Source organism: Odocoileus virginianus, chromosome 9 (genome assembly GCF_023699985.2).
Source record: "Odocoileus virginianus isolate 20LAN1187 ecotype Illinois chromosome 9, Ovbor_1.2, whole genome shotgun sequence".
Lineage (NCBI taxonomy): Eukaryota > Metazoa > Chordata > Mammalia > Artiodactyla > Cervidae > Odocoileus > Odocoileus virginianus.
In genome coordinates, this window is record NC_069682.1 from 62,999,616 (window position 1) to 63,019,541 (window position 19,926).

The following is a 19,926-nucleotide window of genomic DNA, read 5'->3' on the forward strand; positions in this document are numbered from 1 at the left end:
GGTGCAGAAGGGCAAATTCTATTTTCTATGTACTGTTTTGAGCAGGGTGGTCTTAGAAAACCCCTTGGACAAGACAGGCTTGTGAGACTAGGAGAGTGGAAAGCATTCCAGTAGAGGGTACGGTCTGGACAATGGTCCAAGGGCTGGGATGAAGAGACAGGTCCCACTGAAGTATAGATGGGGCAGCCCAAGACACAGCCTCACCTCTTCCTGGCTCAGGGCTTGGGGGCCAGGGATGCTAGGCATACCCGCTTGGTCATGGCTGTCAGGACAGTGGTTTGTCTGGAGGCCCCTGGAAGAGCCTCCTCCATGGCAGACTCTGCGCTGAGCTCCAGGATATAAGGATGAGTGAGACGCAGGCCACACCTCTCTGTATCTGCAACAGGCCAGGGCAAAGCACAGAGCGTGGTCAGAATACTTCAGAGGGGCAAACCCCAGACTTGGGGAATCAATTGAAGAGGGCTTCCTGGAGGAGGCGACATCTAAGCAGTGACCTAAGAAAGCATAGTAAATAATACAAGCTAATATCCATGAAGGGTGTAATACATGTGAGACATTTTAGATGCTTTATCCCCTTTAATGTAATCTCTGCCACTCTGGCAGGAGGACCCGGTTATTGACAGATGAAGATGCTGATTTTCTGTTAGGTGAAGTGAATCTCCTGGCCAGAGCTACAAAGTGAAGATTGGATTTGCAGATGGTCCTGCCTGCTTTCTGGGCTTCCCAGGTAGAGCTAATGGTAAAGAACTTGCCCGTCAATGCAAGAGACATAAGAGACATGGGTTCAATCCCGGGGTCAGGAAGATTCCCGGGAGGAGGAAATGGCAACCCACTCCATTCTTGCTGGAGAATCCCATGGACAGAGAAGTCAGGCAGGCTGCGGTCCATAGGGTCGCACAGAGTTGGACACAACTGAAGCAACTTAGCACGCGCTACCTGCCTTTCAGTGCGGGTTCTGAACCACAGAAACGAGAAGAGAAGTGGGAGTGGGGGTGGGAAACTGGACAGAGATCCAGTTCTCCTGCTGGGTAGGAAGATGCTGAGACAGCCTGGGGTCAGGACACACAGGGTCTTCTTGGCTGTGAGTGCAAGGAAGGGAGTTTGGACTTCATCATAAATGTGGTTGGAGGATAGAGGGCCAGACTTGGCCTTAGAACTCCGCCGGTCCGCATCACACCCTCAGGTGCAGTCTTCGGTGCAGGGGATGCTGGTGCATAGGCTTGGGGTGGGGGTAGTCACTGCCTACCTAAAGGACAAGGTTTCCTTCAGGGACCCCCCTGTCCCTCGCAGCCCTCCTTGGGGCTGGGGGCTGGAAAGGGGCAGCTAAGGGGCTGCCTTCCAGCTGCCTCGCTCAGACTTTCTTCCTCTTGAGTGAGGAGCGAGCTGGGGCTTCTCGGCCAATCACGAAGCCCACCCTAAATAAGCCATAATGACTCTTGATTGCTCCTTTGTCGCTGGCTGGCTCTCAGCCCCACTTCCATCTGAAGCTGTGGGGAGGGGGAGGGGGACCAGGCAGACCAATGTGTGCACTGGTTTCCTATTTTAGGTTAAATGCATGAGCTGGGGGGCTGAGCCCCAAGGCTCCCAGAAATCCAGGTGCCAAGCACAGAGGAGGGGGGTGGGTATGGAAGCGAAGAGAAGCAGCTCCTGCAGTGGGCAGGGACTGACAATCTACAAGGCATCTCTCTGACTAGAGGGCAGGATCACATCCCTCTTTGACTAATGAGTAACTGAGGCTCCGAGAGGGGTTAGTGTCCAATCATAGATTGTATATAATGGGACCAAGTAAGGTTTCAACAATTAATTCAGTGGACCAACATTTATTCAGCACCTACTATGTGTCAGGGGCTTCCCTGATAGCTCTGTTGTTAAAGAATCTGCCTGCAATGCAGGAGACCCGGGTTCGATTCCTAGGTTGGTAAGATCCCCTGGAGAAGGGAGCGGCTACCCACTCCAGTATTCTGGCCTGGAGAATTCCACGGTCTGTACAGTCCATGGGGTCGCAAACAGTCGGACACGACTGAGCGACTTTTACTCTGTGTCAGGCACTGTACGAGGTGTTAAATATAAACCTAGAGCTTTGCCCACTGTGACCACAAGAATAGCTCACTTTTTTGGGGTAAGTTTAAAAAAATTTTTTTATTGAAATATAGTTGATTACACTGGGAAGACCCAGAGGAATCGGGTGGAGAGGGAGGTGGGAGGGGGGATCATGATGGGGAATACATGTAAATCCATGGCTGATTCATGTCAATGTAGGACAAAAACCACTACAATATTGTAAAGTAATTAGCCCCCTGACTAATAAAAATAAATGAAAAATAATAAAATAAAAAAAAGAAATATAGTTGATTTATGAGAATAGCTCACTTTTATCGAGCACATACTTTGTGCCAGGTGCTTCCCTACCTACTTTTCACGTGCTCTCTTGTTAATCCTTCCGCCAACACTGTGAAGTAGGGTGAAACAGGTATTGGAGGGGCGGGAAGTGTTTGTCTCCATCCTAAAGGGGCGTGTGGGGAGAACGGAGACTGAGAGGCTGAGAAGATGAGACAGGTCCAAAGAGGAGGAGGGGTGACCTCATGATGGAAGACTGCGGGGGTGACTCCAGGATATCCGATCAAGAACTCACATCCTGTGTAGAGTAGAGAGCCTGGGTGACCCGATCAGAACACACACACACACACACACACACACACACACACACACACACACACACTTGCATCGTGTTGTATTGAAGATCCTACTTGAACACAAAGCAAAAGCGTCTTGCACATCTTTCTCTGGACTCTGTATGCAGCTCTGAGAGCTGACCAATTAAACAATCAATGTTCTACTCCTTGCTCCCACTGCCAGGACATCCTTTTAGGACAATCATTTTTATTCCCATTTAACAGCTGAGTAAACTGAAACTAAGGAGTCACCTGCCCGGTCACTCAGCCAGGAGTGGCAGAGTGGACTCTGGGGCTGAGCTCTGAACCAAACTCCCCCTCGGGCTGTCTCTGCACCTGTTTGTTGTGGGTTCTCTCAGTACCTGGCAGAAAGTGGGGAGCAGCTCAGCCCAGCCCCTCGCGGTAAAACGGCAAACCCCTTCCCCCTTCTCCTCCCGCTCCCCACGGTCCAGCTCCACTCAGAGCTATTAACCAGGTCACGCTGGCTTGTCCCAGTCCAACAGTTCCCTTAATTGCCTTTTTATAGCATGTCGTACCACTGTTCATTATGCTGTCATATTTCCCCTCGAAGGCAGCAGTGGGGGAGCTGAGCCGAGGATGGGGACCCGTGCAGGTGGCAGGGGTTGTGGTGGTGGGGGGGCATCAATGTGTGAAGCTTATTTTCTACTTGGTCAGAATGAATTAAACGCACGCTTCTCACACTTGACTAATACTCGAGCTGCTCTTAAAGGGGGAAAAAAATCACAGCCCCTGCCCAACAGTTGACAAATTATCTTTATTATGATTTTACTGAAATATGCACAAACATAAAGCTGGGTATAAATCCTTATCCTTTTAGCTTTATACAACTGGAAAGCAAGCACAGTGTGCCCACGTGACATGAACAAAGCTACAAAATCAGAAATTTCAAAATGACACGATTAATTTCACGTGATGGATGATGCCTTGCTGAAATTAAATCGCCACTTGCACAGGGAATATGGTTCTGTACGCTTCAGCATTTGGTTCTCCTCTGTCCTTTTGTCATAAGGCCTATGACAAAGCATTATTTGGTCATCCTGGGGATCTAGTATCTGCTGGTAGATTGTTTAGATGTAAAATAACACAACATAAAATCCATCAATTCTGGGTGAGAGTTCATACAACCCAGGTTAAGAAACAATGTCCCAGGAGCCTTTATCAGCTGTGCTAGGCTAAGTCATCCTTGGAGGAAGAACCATGTGTTCTTGGGGCTGGAAAGCCCAGGACATAGGGCCTAGCCCTCGAAGGCCACCCAGACTTGTGAAATGTGCAAGTTCTCCTGAGTACCTACTCTATGCCTGCACTGTGCCTCCCCCGACTCCCTGTCCCAGAGAAGTTGCCTGGGTGGCTGGGAGGAAGATGAGTGTGGCCAGAGTAGACATATACAGCTGTCAGTGCAGGGAGCAGGCCCAAGAACAGACAGGGAGATCTGCCTGGCCAGTGGGAGCCAGATCTGGACTTGAGTCCCTCTCTGGAGTCCAAGGCCTGAGCTCTTCCCGGTGGACTCACCTAGAGAGTAGAGGTTATAAGATCAGCTCTGGTTCTGGGTTTGAATCCTGGATCCACCACTCCCTAGCTGTGAGATCTTGGGCAAGTTACTTAACTTCTCTGTATGCCAGCATCCTCCTCTGTAATGAAACCTACCCAAGCTCATAGAGATGCTACAAGGCAACAGTGAGAGAACACAGACAAAGCAACTCATTCTAGAATCTGGCATGGAATAACCATTGGCTAACTATTAATGTTGATACCTCACCTGACTCCAGCTCTCAGCAGAACTGGGCAAGAAAGAAACTCCTAGAGTGACCCCTTAGGCTGGAGATAATAGAGCCATCATGAGTGGGCTATACAGGATTTGAAACTCCGTGCCACATTTTCTGTGTATCTCTAGAGGGAAGATCTTCAGCCTCATCAGATGTTCAAGGAGGCTGTGACCTAGAAAAATCTTAGGCCACTGAGCTAGTGCTAGCCAGGGGCTGGCAGGTCACTCAGTATCTTAGCTTGAGCAACATAACAAAATACAACAGACTGGGTGGCTTACACAACAAACATTTATTTTCTCACCATCTGAAGGCTGAAAGTCTCAGATTAAGATGTGGCAGGGTTGGAACTTCCCTAGTGGTCCAGTAGTTAAGAATCTGCCTTCCAATGCAGAGGACGTGGGTTCGATCCCTGGCCGGGAAATTAAGATCTCACATGTCTCATGGCAACTAAGCCTGTGTGCTGCAACTACTGAGCCCATGCACTCTGGAGCCCACAAGCTGCAACTAGAGAAGTGGAGTGCTGCAACAAAGACCTGATGCAGCCAAATAAATAAATTTTTTTTTTAAAAAAGATCTGGCAGGGTTGATTTCTGGTGGACTCTCTTTCTGGTCTATATATAGATGGCCACCTTCTCATAGTACTCATATGGCAGAAAGGGCAAATAAGTTCTGGTACCTCTTCTTATAAGGTCACCAATCCTATTTTATCAGGGCCCCATCCTTATGACCTCATTTAACCTTACTTATTTCCATAGAGGTCCTACTCCAAATAGTCACTTTGGGGGTTAGGGTGTCAACATAATGAATTATGAGAGGACACAGTTTGGTTCATGTCACTCAGGGAAATGGGTTATCTGGGTGAGGGAAGGTTTTGACCAGTATTGGTCCTTCTAAGCAAGGCTCATCTCCAGTTCCCCTGGCTCCCCAAGTCTAACATCTCCCATTCCCATCATCCTTCCAACCTTCTCCCTTCCCCTGCCTGTGCCCAACCAGCACTGTCTCCCTATGTCCAATCCTGCGGTTCCTACCTGCAGCCTCTGAAGATGATAGTCGCTGAACATAAGGATTGTGGGCATTTAAGGAAACAATCCTCAGAGTGCTTTCAAACAATGCCTGGCATGCAAAGAGCACTCACTAAAGGTTAGCTCTGCACCAACAGGTTTGAAGGTCCAGGAGGTCAGACCCGCAGCACCTTTACACTCCTGGAGTCCAGGGGCCCAGCATCAAGGCTCACTAGAGTCACAGCCTCCACTCAGCAGTCTCTCCCAGTTACAACTGGTGACTCAAGTATGCCTAAGGTTGCTGAGAGGGCTTCAAAGAGTCCTTGAATCTGGGTGTGTACCCCAAACCCTCTCTGTACAAAAATCACACTCATATGTGTCTATGTATAACTGACCTTCATCTATGTAGAAGCTGATGTAAGCATAAAAGATGAATCCATTTAGCAGAGCTACAGAACTCAGACTTCAGAGCTGGATGTGTTTCCTCAACCAATTATCCTAAAAGTTCAGGAGGGGGGGAATGGTTTTGGAATGTGGACTGAATCCAATCCATATGTTTATTGAGTGTCTGCAGTACACTGGGAACCCAGTGGGGAATGAGGTCACCATTCTTTCTGCTTCCCAATGTAATAGAAAACTGTGTTTTCATAATGGCAGGAACTCTTGGTCTAACTCACCAAGCCCGATCCAGGGCTCCTTCTTCAGTTCTAGGCAGCTTCTTCTGGTTTCAAAGGCCAGGCCAGCCTGGGTGCCCAATGTCCCCTGCTCCCTGGTCCCTTCTCAGAGCCATTCACACAAAGGCACAAAGCTGGAAGCCCAGAAGTCATGGAATCCAGCCTCTCCTGCCCTGAGGCCGGACTCCACTTGCTCTCTAAGAGAACATACAGCCTCTGCCTGCATGCCTCCAGAGACGAGATGCTTTCTATTTCTGCATGGAAAAGTGCCAGCATTTAAAAACTCATTTAATATATTTTAATATGTTTTACCCTGAACTAGCAGAGACAGCATCTTCACCACCCATGATGCCCCCTGATTTGTCTCTCCAAAGGGAGAAGAATTGGGGTCTTTGTTCTGGGCATGGATTGCCCACTTGGAGTCCTCAGCCTTGCGGCCTCTCTGCCCTGGTGCCATGGACACAGCATCAGGAAATTGGATTCTGGTTTGAGGCAAGACTTTCTCAAGCCAATGCCCCAGCTTGACGGGGGGAAGGGCAGAGGGTGATTTATAGAGTCAGTGGCTGCCCCTTTAGCAGGAAAAGGCTCACCACCATCTATGCTCTGAAAAAGGAAAAGGAGGGGGTCTGTCTAATCATTCAGCCCCGAAATGATGCTCATGATGTTGGCTTTCCAGGCCATTAATTCAAGGGCTCCATGCCCCACCCCCATGGTGCTGCCTGCTCTGGGAGATAAGCCCGGTTCTATTTAACCCTATTTATTCCACCCCGCCCCCCAAAGTGTCCTCCATCTCTGCTAGCCAGGTTTTTAACCCTTTGGGTACCAAAAGCATCAAAAATAGAAAAAAAAAAAAAAATCTCATGATGGGAGAGGGACCCCCACCGCGGGCTCCAGGTGGTGGGACTGATTCTGAATACAGTTCATAGAACTTGGCAGTGGTCCTGGGAGTCCCTCACTGCTCCCTCTGAGGCAGCCTAGGTCCCCCAAGAGGTGGGACCTTATGTGGCCCTGGGAGGGGAGCCCCCACCCCCACTCCCAGGACAGACAACAGGGACTGTTCCTGCTCCCTCACCCCAACTCCCCACCCCATTGTCTTAGTCACAGAACTAGGTTCTGACATTGGCCAAGAGGAAGCCTGTGGCATCTCTCTCTCTTTTGTGTCCCACTGGCTGCTGCCTCTGCCTGTCATGTCCTGCTCTGTCTCCCTGCTGCCTCTTCTAGCATTTTCCTTTTCATGTCTTCTCTGCCTCGTTCCTCTCTTTGTTCTCTCCTCTTTTCCCCTTCAGTGATCACATGGGGGTATTCTTGCTTCTGTGGGTGCCTGACGACTCATTGGTTGCTGTGAATCTGTGTGTGTGTTCCTGTGCTGGGTGTCTATCAGCGTGTGGATGCCCTGGCCTGTGTCTGACCTGTGTGTGTTGCTCCGTCAATCTGTGTGAATCTACCGATGTACTTGAATCTGTGTGTTGGTCCTCATTTCTTAGTGCATCTGTCAACTGGCTTGTCATGCTCCTTGTGCGAGCAGATGTGTGTATGTGTGTGCTGTGTTTCAACTCAGGGGGCCAAGCGGCTGCAAATTCCTCTCTTGAGGGTGCCCCTAGAGGAGCTAGTGGAAGAATCTGGAGGCTGACAGCTTCACTAGAGCACAGACTGGCTCATGACCAGCTAGGTAGGTCGTCCTGGTGGTCTCCTGAGGCTGCTTGCCAGGCCCCCTGCCCTCTGCCCTCCTCCTGTCCTTCATCCTTTTCTCTTAAGGTCACCCCAGGACTGGAAGGGGTGAGGACAGGGAAGCAAGGCAAAGCCAGAAGGAGTGCATTCAGCTCACTTCGACTCTCAGCCCCAATCACAAGACTTTTTCTTGTTGTACACTCACTTTCCTCCCAAACAATGAAAAATGGCCACTGGGTTATAGCAATAACAACAATAATAAAATAATCACTACCATGTATTGGGCCCTTAGCACATGCTAGGAATTTTACATACACAAGCTCGTTGAATTACCTCAAGAAATCTAGGAGTCTGTTGTTATTTTCACATTTTAGTGATGAGAAAATGGAAGCTAGGAGATGTTAAGTGAGTCATCCGATGTCACACGGCTAGTACGTGATGGAGCAGGATTTTGCCATAAGGGATGGGCTGTTCAAGAGCTTGCCACACCAGCCTTCAGCCTGCATTTACTGCCGACAGCAGGAGAGGAGGGAAGCAGAGGCATTCCTCCCCCAGCGGCTGGCATTTGATTGCAGCTGGAAGGACTGGAGTCTAATTTAGAATTGTGTCTCTCTGGACAGTGGGGTGGCCAAACACCAAACAAAGAGGGAGAGGGCACGGAAGGACAAGATGAGATCGTGGAGGGGAAGCACAGTGGAGGAGCATCAGAGCTCCTACATCCTAGCCTGGCTCTACCCTAGACTCTATGTGACCTTGAGCAGGACACCCTCGTACTGAGCCTGGGTTGGCTCTTCTGTACAATGAGAATGAAAGTGAGGCTTTGCCTGGGATGTTTCAGGGGTGGTTTAAAACACTGCAGAGATGGTAATTGGCCTGAGTTCTCCCTGAGGTTCTCCCCACCCAGACCCAAGAACTAGGGTTAGGCGTAGTGACAGAAGCCATGCCTGTATCATCTTCAGCTGGAAGAGAATTACACACACACAGTAGGGCTTCAAGAAGTTTTGCTGAATGAATGAAGAAATGAGTGAATGAATGAGTCCCACTTCTCACTACTAAGAGAACTGCACCTTGGGTCCTACAGCAGTGAACATCACCAGAAAAAAGGAAAGAGAGAATAAGCACTCTGGACCCTCATAAAATCCACACACGAATTGGCAATGCGCAACCGATGCACGAGACATGCAACAGAGGATGAGATGGTTGGATGGCATCACCGACTCAATGGACATGAGTTTGAGTAAGCTCTGGGAGTTAGTGATGGACAGGGAAGCCTGGCGTGCCTCAGTCCATGGGGTCACAAAGAGTCGGACACAACTGAATGACTGAACAGAACTGAACTGATGCATAGATGTTATTGATTCACTTGTCAAAGAGGGCATCAGTGACCATCTTCAGGTCTGGGCATGCATGGGGTGGAAGGGGGCACTAGGGGACTCCAGTCCCTGCTGAGATCATCTGTGCAACTAAAGAATTTCACCAAGAACAGAAAAGGGAGGGACGAGGATTAGGTGATAGAGATTTTTGTCTCTAGGAATCTGTAAGTGAAAGATTCTCTCTCTTTCTCCAGCATCTGGGGTTGGAAATGGGGAGGGTCTCTGTATAGGGTGAATTCCTGGGATGGAAGATCAGACTTTTTTTTTTTTTCTTCAAAGCCTCTTTGGAGGAGTGAATCTCTGTTTGGGGGAAGGATCTCTGTCCTGTCTTTGTTCTGAGTCCCATCATTGTTTGGAGGATCTGAATTTGAGAGGGCTCTGTGGAAAGGTTTTCTTGTCACAGTGGCTGGGAAGATGCTTCAGGTTAGGACAGACAGACGATTTCTGTCTTTCTGCCCGGCGGGTTCTTGGGGAAGAGGGTATTTAAGAGGGTCCCTGGGAGGGATTACAGCATCTCTGCCCAAGGTGGTGAGGTTCCCTATCTGCAGAGGAGCGTCTCAGAGGCTGTGAGGCGCTGGGGGCGGGACGGGGAGAGGGAGGGAGGTAGAGGGAAGCCTGTCTTGCCCTGGCAGCTCCAACTGGTCAAAGCCCTCAGGCCGCCCTACTTGTGCGCTGACGTGAGCTAATCTAGAAATACAGCCGGGGAGGCAGAGACGGGGTTTCTCAGAGAGCTTGGGTCTTGGGAAGGGGTTCACTAGAGCCCCTTTCTTTTCGTTTCCTTCAGATTCTCCCCATCCTACTCCCAGTCACAGCCACTAGCACTCTTCCACCTCGGCTGGCAGGGCCAGGTTGCTGACGCTGCTGCTGACCGCTTGAGTCCGGGGGCAGGAGCCCAGCTGGGAACACATGGAGCCGCGGACCCGCACGGAGACACGACTACAAAAGGACTCCTACAGGCAAAAACGCAAGCAACTCATTCAGGAATGCATCTACACATACAATTCAGCACACAAGCTCTGTGCACACAGGGGCTTAGATGAGGCGCAAAACCATACATTCACAGAATAAACACGGTTACCAAATCTCACCCTCGGAGTCCACTCAGATCCGGCCCGGAGCAATAGCTGATACCATGTCGGTCTTTGTCTCTGGGTCTTTCTCCTACTCTCGAGCGCACACACATGCCACCCACTCAACATAAACAGTCTACGTTTTCACTGCCCGTGGCGGCCGCGGGGCCAGCAAGCCCGGAGCGCACCGCGCGCCTCTGCGCCCTGGGCCCTGAGCCCTCAGCTAGCCCTTCTTTCCTCTGTGCCAGGCACTGGCCGCGCCTTTCCGCGGCGCCAGCACTCGCAGACCCGCCTCGAGGCTGTCGACAGGTGCCTTCCGTTCTTCCTCCTTCCAGACTCCCAAACGAAAAGAAAGCGAACAGCCAACCTTTCGCCTGCATTCTGCACACGTTTGGAGAACGGCTGGTGGCAAACAAACCGCAGAATCACTTCCATCGCGCCGTCCCTGGACGGGAGGAGACAGCCCCAGTGACCGAGGCCGGGGCTGAGCCTTCTTGAGAGTGGTCCCCCCACTTCTGTCGCACCCTTCTGCCTTCAAGGCGGGGGCTGCTTGCGACCAGGTCCAAGTGCCAGTGATGGGTGCCAGGGAGACAGAGCGATGCCCTGACGGTCCGCGCTGCCGGAGACAGGTAATTGTCCTGCTGCCTTCCCGGGCGTCTGGACCGGTCCTTGGCCAGAGGATCCGGGGATGAAAGGCTCCCGGACTCTGGAGGGGGTAGCCGGGACAGGGGATCGAGAGAATCCGCCCGCTCGGGCCCCCTCCCTCCCTGCGGCTGCGAGATGGGAAGGGCCAGGATCGGAGTTTAGCACCTCCCCCAGAAATGCAGCACTCTGGCCCCCACCCCGCCCTCCGCACCCCTCCTTCGCGCGCTCCCTCCCGCTCCCTTCCGTGGGCGCCCTTCTCCAGTCCCCATCTCGGTCCTCCGGAGTCCCTTGGTGCCCCCTGTCTCTTCTCCTTGCCCCCTCCTCACGCCTCCTGCCTCCCGGTGTTTCTCCCTCCCCAGCACCCCCCACCCCCATCCCCGCCTGATTCCGAGGGGCGGGAGCGGTTTGGGCTGCGCGCGGGTGGGGGGGCCGCGCCAGCTTCGCGTAGCCGCTCTGACGCCGCCCGTCGTCGTCGCCGCCGCCGCCCTCCGCAGCCCAGCCCGCGCCCCGCGGCAGCTCCGCAGTGCACTCGCCGCCGCCGCTCCTCCAGCTCCGCTGCCCGCCCGCCGGGTCGGCCTCGAGCGAGCCTCAGACGCCAGCGGAGGAGGTCATGAGCCACAGCGCCCCGGGGCGCCGCGGGGAGAGCGAGCGAAGATAGCGCCCTCGCACCCCCCTGGCCCTCGCCGCCTGGCCGCGCGTCCCCCGGGTCCCCGGTCCCTGCTGTCCTCTCCTCGGGGTCCGCCGCCGCCATGGCCAACCTGCTCCGCAGCAAGCTGTCCAATGTGGCCACGTCCGTGTCCAACAAGTCCCAGGCCAAGGTGAGCGGCATGTTCGCCAGGATGGGTTTTCAGGCGGCCACCGACGAGGAAGCGGTGGGCTTCGCGCATTGCGACGACCTCGACTTTGAGCACCGTCAGGGCTTGCAGATGGACATCCTGAAAAGCGAGGGCGAGCTCTGCGGGGACGAGGGCGCCGAACCACCCGTCGAGGGAGACATCCATTACCAGCGCGGCGGTGGCGCGCCACTGCCGCCCTCGGGCTCAAAGGACCAGGCCCTAGGAGCTGGTGGAGAGTTTGGGGGCCACGACAAGCCCAAGATCACGGCGTGGGAGGCGGGCTGGAACGTGACCAACGCTATCCAGGTGAGCGCGGGATTCCCAGCTCTGCCTGTCCCCTGCCCCTACTCCCCGACCCCCAGTTCTGCGCACCAGGCTCTGCCGGAAGCAGAGTCCCTTGGAGATCTCAACCTCAAGACCCCCTCCTGTACCCGGAATCTCGCCTTTCCCCATCCCTCTCAGCCCTGCGCGGGGATCTACGCCCCCAGGCGGTGTGTCCTCCCCCTGGTCCGGCCCCTCTCCCGCGTCCTCGGCCGCGGGATGGCTAAACTAAGGTTCGGTCAGAGATGCTTGCCCGGAGACCCTGCAAAAGCCAGGGAAACAGGAGGAGGGGGAGTGGGGAGGGGTGAGGGAGAAAGAAGATCAGGATAGGAAGGAACAGTGTCGCCTGGGACTCCGGAATGGATTCACAGCTGCATTTTGGGTAGAAAGGAAGAGGGGGGGATGGCTGAGCGGGGAGTCTCCTCCCCCGACACACATGCGACACACACGCACAGACAGCGCGCATGTACATAGATAGACACACATACCCACAGCCCCCCTCCCCAACGAAGAGACGCAGGTCACAGGTTCACAGGACAGCCATCTATATACAGACCACAAGATTATGCTCAAATGCACCTCCATGCACCCCTACACCCCTCACACACAGAAACACATACCTCTACATACCAAGGGCACACACACAAACCTATTTAAACATAACACACGCAGAGATTTATGCATACAGGATCCACCCGCTGTCCCAGGTGCAGTCCTGTCGGGGACAAACAGGTATTCACAAACATGCACACACACACAAACACATATGTGTGACCACACAAGCACAGCATGGTCTTTGGTGCCCCAGCGCTACCTGCCCACAGACTCACCCCTCTCTGCCGAAATCAGTTTCCTGGCGACCACAAAAAGGCAACTAGTTCCTCCGCGTGTGACCCTGGCGGAGCCGCCTCCAGATGCTCTGAACCGCCTCTGGTCTTCACCCCGTCACCCCTACAGTCAACCCTCAGTCCCCACCAGGCGGCGCCGGTCTCCACCCGGAGCGGGTTTGCAATCTGCACAACGACCCCGGGCGCCGACGAAGGCGGACCGGCGGCAGCTCGCAGGGCACTGGAGGCCTCGGCCTCGGGCGTCCCCGGGCCTTGCGGCTTTGCAACCCAAGACCCATCCTCGGTGTCCCCGGAGCGCACTGTCGCTGGGGAGCAGAACATGGGTTTCCTTGGAGTTGGAGGCCGAGATGGGGTTACTCAGGGACTCGGGCTCCGCGGGACTCCTAGGGGCCCCGCTCAATAAGTGACCCAACCCAAGACGCCTCTCCCTCTAGGGCCGGGCAGGACGGCCAAGCGCAATCAGGGACCGGGGGACCGCACCAGCTTCAGCCGCAGGCCGCGCCTCCACCTGGGGCATCTTTAAAAGGCTCGTTCGGTTGGCCTGGTGGGAGGCCAGGGTGGGAAGCTGGAGGCCTGCAAGCCTCGGGAGCCCTGAATTTCGTTAGCTTTGCTTCCCCATGTGGATTCTAAACCTTCCTTCCACAGCTCTGCCCGCCCCATCCCGCAGCTTCTGGTTCTCGACTCTCGCTTGATTCCGCCTTCGACCCAGCGCTCGCGCTCTCCCCGCAGGCCCCTCATCCTGCCTGCCTCCACCCCTCAGTCCCCCGACTTAGGGGTCCGTCTCGGAGCCCCAATTCCCGCCTGGCCCTAAGACTGCCCTACCCTGCCTCCCTGCCTCCGCGCCCCTTGGCCTCACCCCACCCGAAAACCTTCGCGGGCAACCTCTCTTTCGCTCTCTTCTCGCCCCCCTGAGGCTGGCCTCACGCTCAGCCTCCCTCCGTCCCCACCCCCGCCCCCCTCCCCGACTCCTTTCCCTCCCGCTGCCGCTTTTACAGTTTCCTTCTCGGGTTTGGCCCTTCGGCCCCCGCGTTCCCCTCCTTAGCTTCCGTGCACCCCATTCCGGCCCCACCTGAGACTCCGTGCCCCCTTTTCCGAGTGGCCCAGGCCCCGCTCTCTACCTTTCTCCTTTTCCTTCTCCGGCCACGCCCCCTCCAGCCCCTGCTCGCCTTCTGCCGAATCGCCCCCAGATATCACCTCGTACCCTTCCCTCTTTGTAGCTTGACAACCAATTCCCCCTACCCCAGCCCTCTGTCTGTTTTCCAGCCACTAAGCACGCCTCTCCTTCTCCGTTCCGTCCTTCGCCATCTCTTACTCAACATCCACGTTCCCCATTAGGCCGCTCTACACCCCCATTCCAGCCTACCCTTAACCTCTCCTCCCGGAGGCTTAGGCCCAGTTCTCACTTCCTTAGCGCGCCCTTCCAGCGACACCCTTAACCCACTCCCCTAGACCCTCCTCCGCCGAGATCTGCCTCCTCTGAGCGCCCGGGTCTGGTTGCCTCTTCGCTCCGCAGGGCATGTTCGTGCTGGGCCTGCCCTACGCCATCCTGCACGGCGGCTACCTGGGATTGTTCCTTATTATCTTCGCCGCCGTGGTGTGCTGCTACACCGGCAAGATCCTCATCGCCTGCCTGTACGAGGAGAACGAGGACGGCGAGGTGGTGCGCGTGCGGGACTCGTACGTGGCCATTGCCAACGCCTGCTGCGCCCCGCGCTTCCCCACGCTGGGCGGCCGCGTGGTGAACGTGGCGCAGATCATCGAGCTGGTGATGACTTGCATCCTGTACGTGGTGGTGAGCGGCAACCTCATGTACAACAGCTTTCCGGGGCTGCCCGTGTCGCAGAAGTCTTGGTCCATCATCGCCACGGCGGTGCTGCTGCCTTGCGCCTTCCTTAAGAACCTCAAGGCCGTGTCCAAGTTCAGCCTGCTGTGCACGTTGGCCCACTTCGTCATCAACATTCTGGTCATTGCCTACTGCCTGTCGCGGGCGCGCGATTGGGCCTGGGAGAAGGTCAAGTTCTACATCGACGTCAAGAAGTTTCCCATCTCCATCGGCATCATCGTGTTCAGCTACACGTCGCAGATCTTCCTGCCTTCGCTGGAAGGCAACATGCAGCAGCCGAGCGAGTTCCACTGCATGATGAACTGGACGCACATCGCCGCCTGCGTGCTCAAAGGCCTCTTCGCGCTCGTCGCCTACCTCACCTGGGCCGATGAGACCAAGGAGGTCATCACGGATAACCTGCCCGGGTCCATCCGCGCCGTGGTCAACATATTCCTGGTGGCCAAGGCGCTGCTCTCCTACCCCTTGCCCTTCTTCGCTGCTGTCGAGGTGCTGGAGAAGTCGCTTTTCCAGGAAGGCAGCCGCGCCTTCTTCCCCGCCTGCTACGGCGGCGACGGGCGCCTCAAGTCGTGGGGGCTGACGCTGCGCTGCGCGCTGGTGGTCTTCACGCTGCTCATGGCCATCTACGTGCCGCACTTCGCGCTGCTCATGGGCCTCACCGGCAGCCTCACAGGCGCCGGCCTCTGCTTCCTGCTGCCCAGCCTCTTCCACCTGCGCCTGCTCTGGCGCAAGCTGCTGTGGCACCAGGTCTTCTTCGACGTCGCCATCTTCGTCATCGGCGGCATCTGCAGCGTGTCCGGCTTCGTGCACTCTCTGGAGGGCCTCATTGAGGCCTACCGAACCAACGCGGAGGACTAGGGCCCGCGGGGGCGAGCCGCGACCGAGCTCCCGCGCTCTCCTCGCTCCCCACCCGCCCCACCCCCACCAACCCCGTGCGCCCCGCTGCCGCCGCGCTTGGGAAGCCAAGCCGTCAACATCTCTGGTTCCTAGTTTCTGATTCTGCGGGTTGGGGGTGGGAGGGGCTAGGGATCCACCATCCATCGCGTCTGCGTTTCTGTTGTCCTTTCTTTTCCACAAAACACCCTGGTTTCGGGGGAGACGGGGGGCGCATCTGCGGGCAAGGTTTTCTGTCCTTCCAGTAGGGGCCCTGACACTTTGGTCCCTGTCACCGAGGGGAGGGGTGGGAAGGGAGGGAGAGGGGGGCGCAGCTCGCTGGCGCGGAAACTTGACCTTGGGGGGGGGGACATTTCACAGCCATCAGTGCTCGGAATCTGCAGCGTCCGGCCATTTCCAGCAAGAGCGCTTCCCATTCCAGAGACATTTCAACCCCGCAGCGGGAAAGGCTGGCCGGGAAATCCGTTTCGGGTGGGCGAATTTCCTTCAGCCAAGCGGAGAGGCGAGGAGCCGCGGCGGGGCTGGCTTGCCTGCGGTTTTCAGGAATCCAAACTCATCCTGCGCAATTTATCAGGTTGTGGAACTGTTCTACTGTGCGTGTGGTGTGCTCGTGGTGAATAAGGTGAAATGTATATCAGAAAAAAAATCTATCTCTAATTTAGAGTGCGGTGCATAATTATATCCGCAAATAAAGAAGAAACAAAGGCGCTCGCGGCCCTGGCTCAGTTCTGCATTTTCGAACGCGGGAATCCGGGCTCTGGCCCTCCGGGTGAAGCCTTTGGGGGCGGAGAGGCAGCTGTAGAGAAAGCGTCCCGGGAAAGGAGGGGGCGGCTCTCCAGGTGCTTGGGGGATTCAGGCCAAGGAGCAGGCGGTGCGCCCACGGTTTCCGTGTGACCTTGGTCCCCAGCCGCCAGGACTAGGCTTTTTTTTTTTTTTTTTTTTAAACCCATATCTCTTCCCGGGAGTTGGATCCATCTGAGAATTTGGTGGATGCTCTCAACTTCCAATTCTTTTTTAAGTTTTTTTCCTGTGTACAAAAGCCCTTCCCTGGTGGCTCATTGGTAGAGAATTCACCTGCCAATGTAGGAGAGGCAGGCTGGATCCCTGGGTGGGGAAGATCCCCTGGAGAAGGAAATGGCAACCCACTCCAAGTATTCTTGACTGGGAAATCCCATGGACAGAGGAGCCTGGAGGGCTACAGTCCATGGGGTCCCAAAGAGTCAGACACCACCTAGCAGTTAAACAACAGCAAAAGCCCTACTGGGTTTTCAACAAATATTGAAAGACAGCTCACCAGGGGTGAGGGCTGTGCTGGCTTCCTGGAGAAACAAACCCAGCCCTGCCCTCCCGGAACTTACAGTCTAGAAGAGGAGACAGCGGCAATTGACAAGGACTCTGAAATCCACAATATGACTTACAGGCTGTAAAGGAAATCAGCAGGGCTCTTGTGTATTTCCCAGGGTGGGGACCAACCTGGCCTCCCACACATCTCTCACCCTGCAGAATCCGCCTTCAGTCCCCTCTGTGTGGAGTTTACACAGCCACAGTGAAGAGATCAGACTGTTTAGATTCACCAAGCACAGCGCTTTATGTTCCAGCCTCTCCTTTTCTTGAGCAGCCTATCTGAGAATGTGTTTACTTAAAATACCCAGAGGATCCGGTTCTTTTCTGTGTGCAGATCCTATTCCAGGCGCAGCCCTCGCGTTGCCTCCATGGGCGTCCGTCTTGGGAAAGGTGGGAATGGGTCGTGGTTAGCCTCTACAGATGAGATCTGCGTGCTCAGGACGGTTGGGCCGTTCTCACTGAGAGAGAAGCCATGTGAGAGGTTTTTGGTCTCTCCCATCAAGGCAGAGGCCTGTTTAGAACGATTTCTCCAGGAGCAAAGGGCGCACGGGTAAAGAAGGGGGGTACTGCCAAATGCACGGCGGCCATTTCTCCCTGCTTGCTGTGACAGGCGTGGGTGAGTGTGTGCCGCTGAGCGAGAGACAGCAGCCCACGCGACATCCCGGGGGGTGGAGGGGGGGGCGTGAAGAGCCTTGATGAATGTGTGTGCTTGCCTGGGTGTGCAGACCATCCGTGAGCACGCACCTGTAACAGAGGTGACCGCGCCACCCAACAGGAGCGGGAGCGCAAGGGGGCTAAAATTGGGTTCCCTTGGCCGCCCGAGGCTCTGACGATTTAAACGGGGCATTTGAGATGCCTGCTATCATCCGCCCGATGCCCCTTTGTCACTCTTATCGAGAGCTGGAATCCTCTAGCCAGAGGATTCTCAGTTTCCCGTCCTCCTACACCTTCTGACGTCTCCCAGGCCGGAGAAGCTTGTCCCCGCCGGGGAAGTCTCCGCTGCTCCTTGGGTGCTCTCTGAATCAGAGCTCGGTCAGTAGACTTCAGAAAAAGCAGTGGAAGGGAAGGTGCGAGAGTCATGCTGCACCAGCTCCGTCCTTCCCGTCTCTGAAAGGACAAATGAGATACTAAACACGCCCTGGACAGCAGGTGCTACCTCCGCGGACCCGCCGGGATCCGCTGCACTGCATCCTAGCTCCAGGCTTTGCGCTCAGCTCCCCGGAGCCCGGGTCACCCCCACCCCCAATCATCCCCCGCCCCGACCCCCTCCTGGGCCCAGAAAGGCCGGGGCGGGAGAGCCAAGTTCCTAGGCGCCCCAAGGGAAACCCTGCCCCGTCGTGCGCAATACACCCACCCCCAAGGCTTGCATTTAGGCCAAAGGGAGAAATAAAAGATGAGACCCATCTCTGCCTCCCCCAACCCCCAACAGCAAAGTGCATGGGTGGAAGCTGAAGAGAGCTAAGTTCTTTGCAGGGGTCCGCTGTGAGCTCGCAATACGAATTCGAACGAGGCAGAAAGGGCCGGCAAGGTTCATTCGGGAGTCGAACTGAGAAGCAAGGGAATCCACCCCAGGACCCGTCCCCTCCGTCTCCTACCCCCATCAGTTCCTGTCTTCTTACGACGAACCCTGACTCCGGGCTCTTCGGACAGCCATCCGACTGGGTGGCTTGGGAACCACCAAGATCCTTCTGCTCGCGAGGAAGCCGCCCCTGTGTACCGAGCCCGCTCTGCCGCGCCCCCTAGCGCTGAGAGTGCAAAGCTGCCGGCGCTCACAAGGTTCTCCACCTTCAGCATTCTCAATGCCTCTCGCCTCCCTGCCACTCCGGATCCTCTCACCTCCCTTCCCAGTGGATAACGACTGCTTTTCTCTAGTGTTTTACTTTCAGGTCCTCCATATTTCAAAAGTGGGCTTTTGATGGTCCCCTGCCTCCCAAACATAGAAGGATGCTAATCAGGGACGTGTTTATTAAATGACAAGCCCTACCCCCAGGAACTCATATGTTTCCCACTCTAGGGGCTTCGGAGGAAAGAAGGGAGTCAACAGGGCTTCATGGACACCAGTCAGGAAGTGAAGAGGGGCACAGCTCAACTTTAGGAGGGAGGTTGGCTGGATTGGTTCCAGGCTGCAGTTTGTGTTAGATCTGCTCTATGTGTCTCTCCCATCCTCTTTAGACTCAGGGCGTGTTCTTCTCATGACTAATGCTAAGAGGGCAGTCGAAGCCACACAGGCACACGCAAAGCCTCTGCTCAGATCACATTTGGCTGATAGTCCACAGGCTAAAAGTGAATCCCACAGCCAAGTTCAATATCAATGTCTACAGTGAGAGAGGCCCAACAGAGTCACATGGCAAATGGTATGGATGTATAATCCTATTACAGAGGCGTGAAGAACTGGGAGCAATAATCCAATCTACCTCGCTTATACATAGTGCTCTTTTTTCCCCTGGAACAGTAATACTTTCACAAGACTAAAAAATCAAAAGTATGTGAAAAAGTATGCAGTGAAAAAAGTCTCCCACACCTGACCCACTCACCTTGTCTTTTTCTTTACAGGCAAACTCTTAGTTTCTTGTCTATTAATACATGAAAATACAAGCAAAACACTATATATTTTCAATGCTCCCCCCCTTTCTTAAAGGGAGTTCCTATAAATTGCACTCATTTCTTTTAAAAATGTATCTTGGAGATTTTCCCATATTGGTATACACAGGTGTAGTACTTGAATTTACATTCACTTATATCTTCTGTGTTCTGCTCTGCCCCGCTTCTCTGTTTAATAATGGATTCCTTCAGATGTGAGATAATGACATGTTGGAACACAACACCTTTCATCTGATTTGCTGCTAGACTGGCTCCCTGTTTGGCTTAGAAGTGTTCCTAGAGGTTCCTGAGAACGTTTGGGGTCTCATCTCTCCGTAAGGATGTTTATTACAGAACCACCTTTTGGACTCCA

The 19,926-nt window shown here is 54.6% G+C and overlaps 1 protein-coding gene and 1 long non-coding RNA gene across 2 annotated transcripts; one reads left to right on the forward strand and one right to left on the reverse strand.

The window, feature by feature from the left end:
* Window positions 1-3,428: 3,428 nt before the first annotated feature.
* On the reverse strand, window positions 3,429-10,360 carry LOC139036767 (uncharacterized). The gene is made up of 2 exons (XR_011489623.1): window positions 4,203-10,360; window positions 3,429-3,745 (listed from the first exon to the last, which is right to left on the reverse strand). It is a non-coding gene; the product is annotated as an uncharacterized lncRNA (long non-coding RNA).
* A 420-nt stretch (window positions 10,361-10,780) lies between these two features.
* SLC32A1 (solute carrier family 32 member 1) lies at window positions 10,781-16,337 on the forward strand. Its single transcript, XM_020909299.2, has 3 exons — window positions 10,781-10,871; window positions 11,382-12,029; window positions 14,406-16,337. The coding sequence occupies exons 2-3, from the start codon at window positions 11,637-11,639 to the stop codon at window positions 15,591-15,593; spliced, it is 1,581 nt and encodes a 526-aa protein (XP_020764958.2). The 5' UTR covers window positions 10,781-10,871; window positions 11,382-11,636; the 3' UTR covers window positions 15,594-16,337.
* Window positions 16,338-19,926: the final 3,589 nt, after the last annotated feature.

Excerpts from the sequence above, each read along its gene's own strand:
- SLC32A1 (XM_020909299.2), top strand. The coding sequence starts at position 11,637 with ATGGCCAACCTGCTCCGCAGCAAGCTGTCCAATGTGGCCACGTCCGTG. Across the intron at positions 12,030-14,405 it reads ACGTGACCAACGCTATCCAG|GGCATGTTCGTGCTGGGCCT; the intron begins GTGAGCGCGGGA and ends TTCGCTCCGCAG.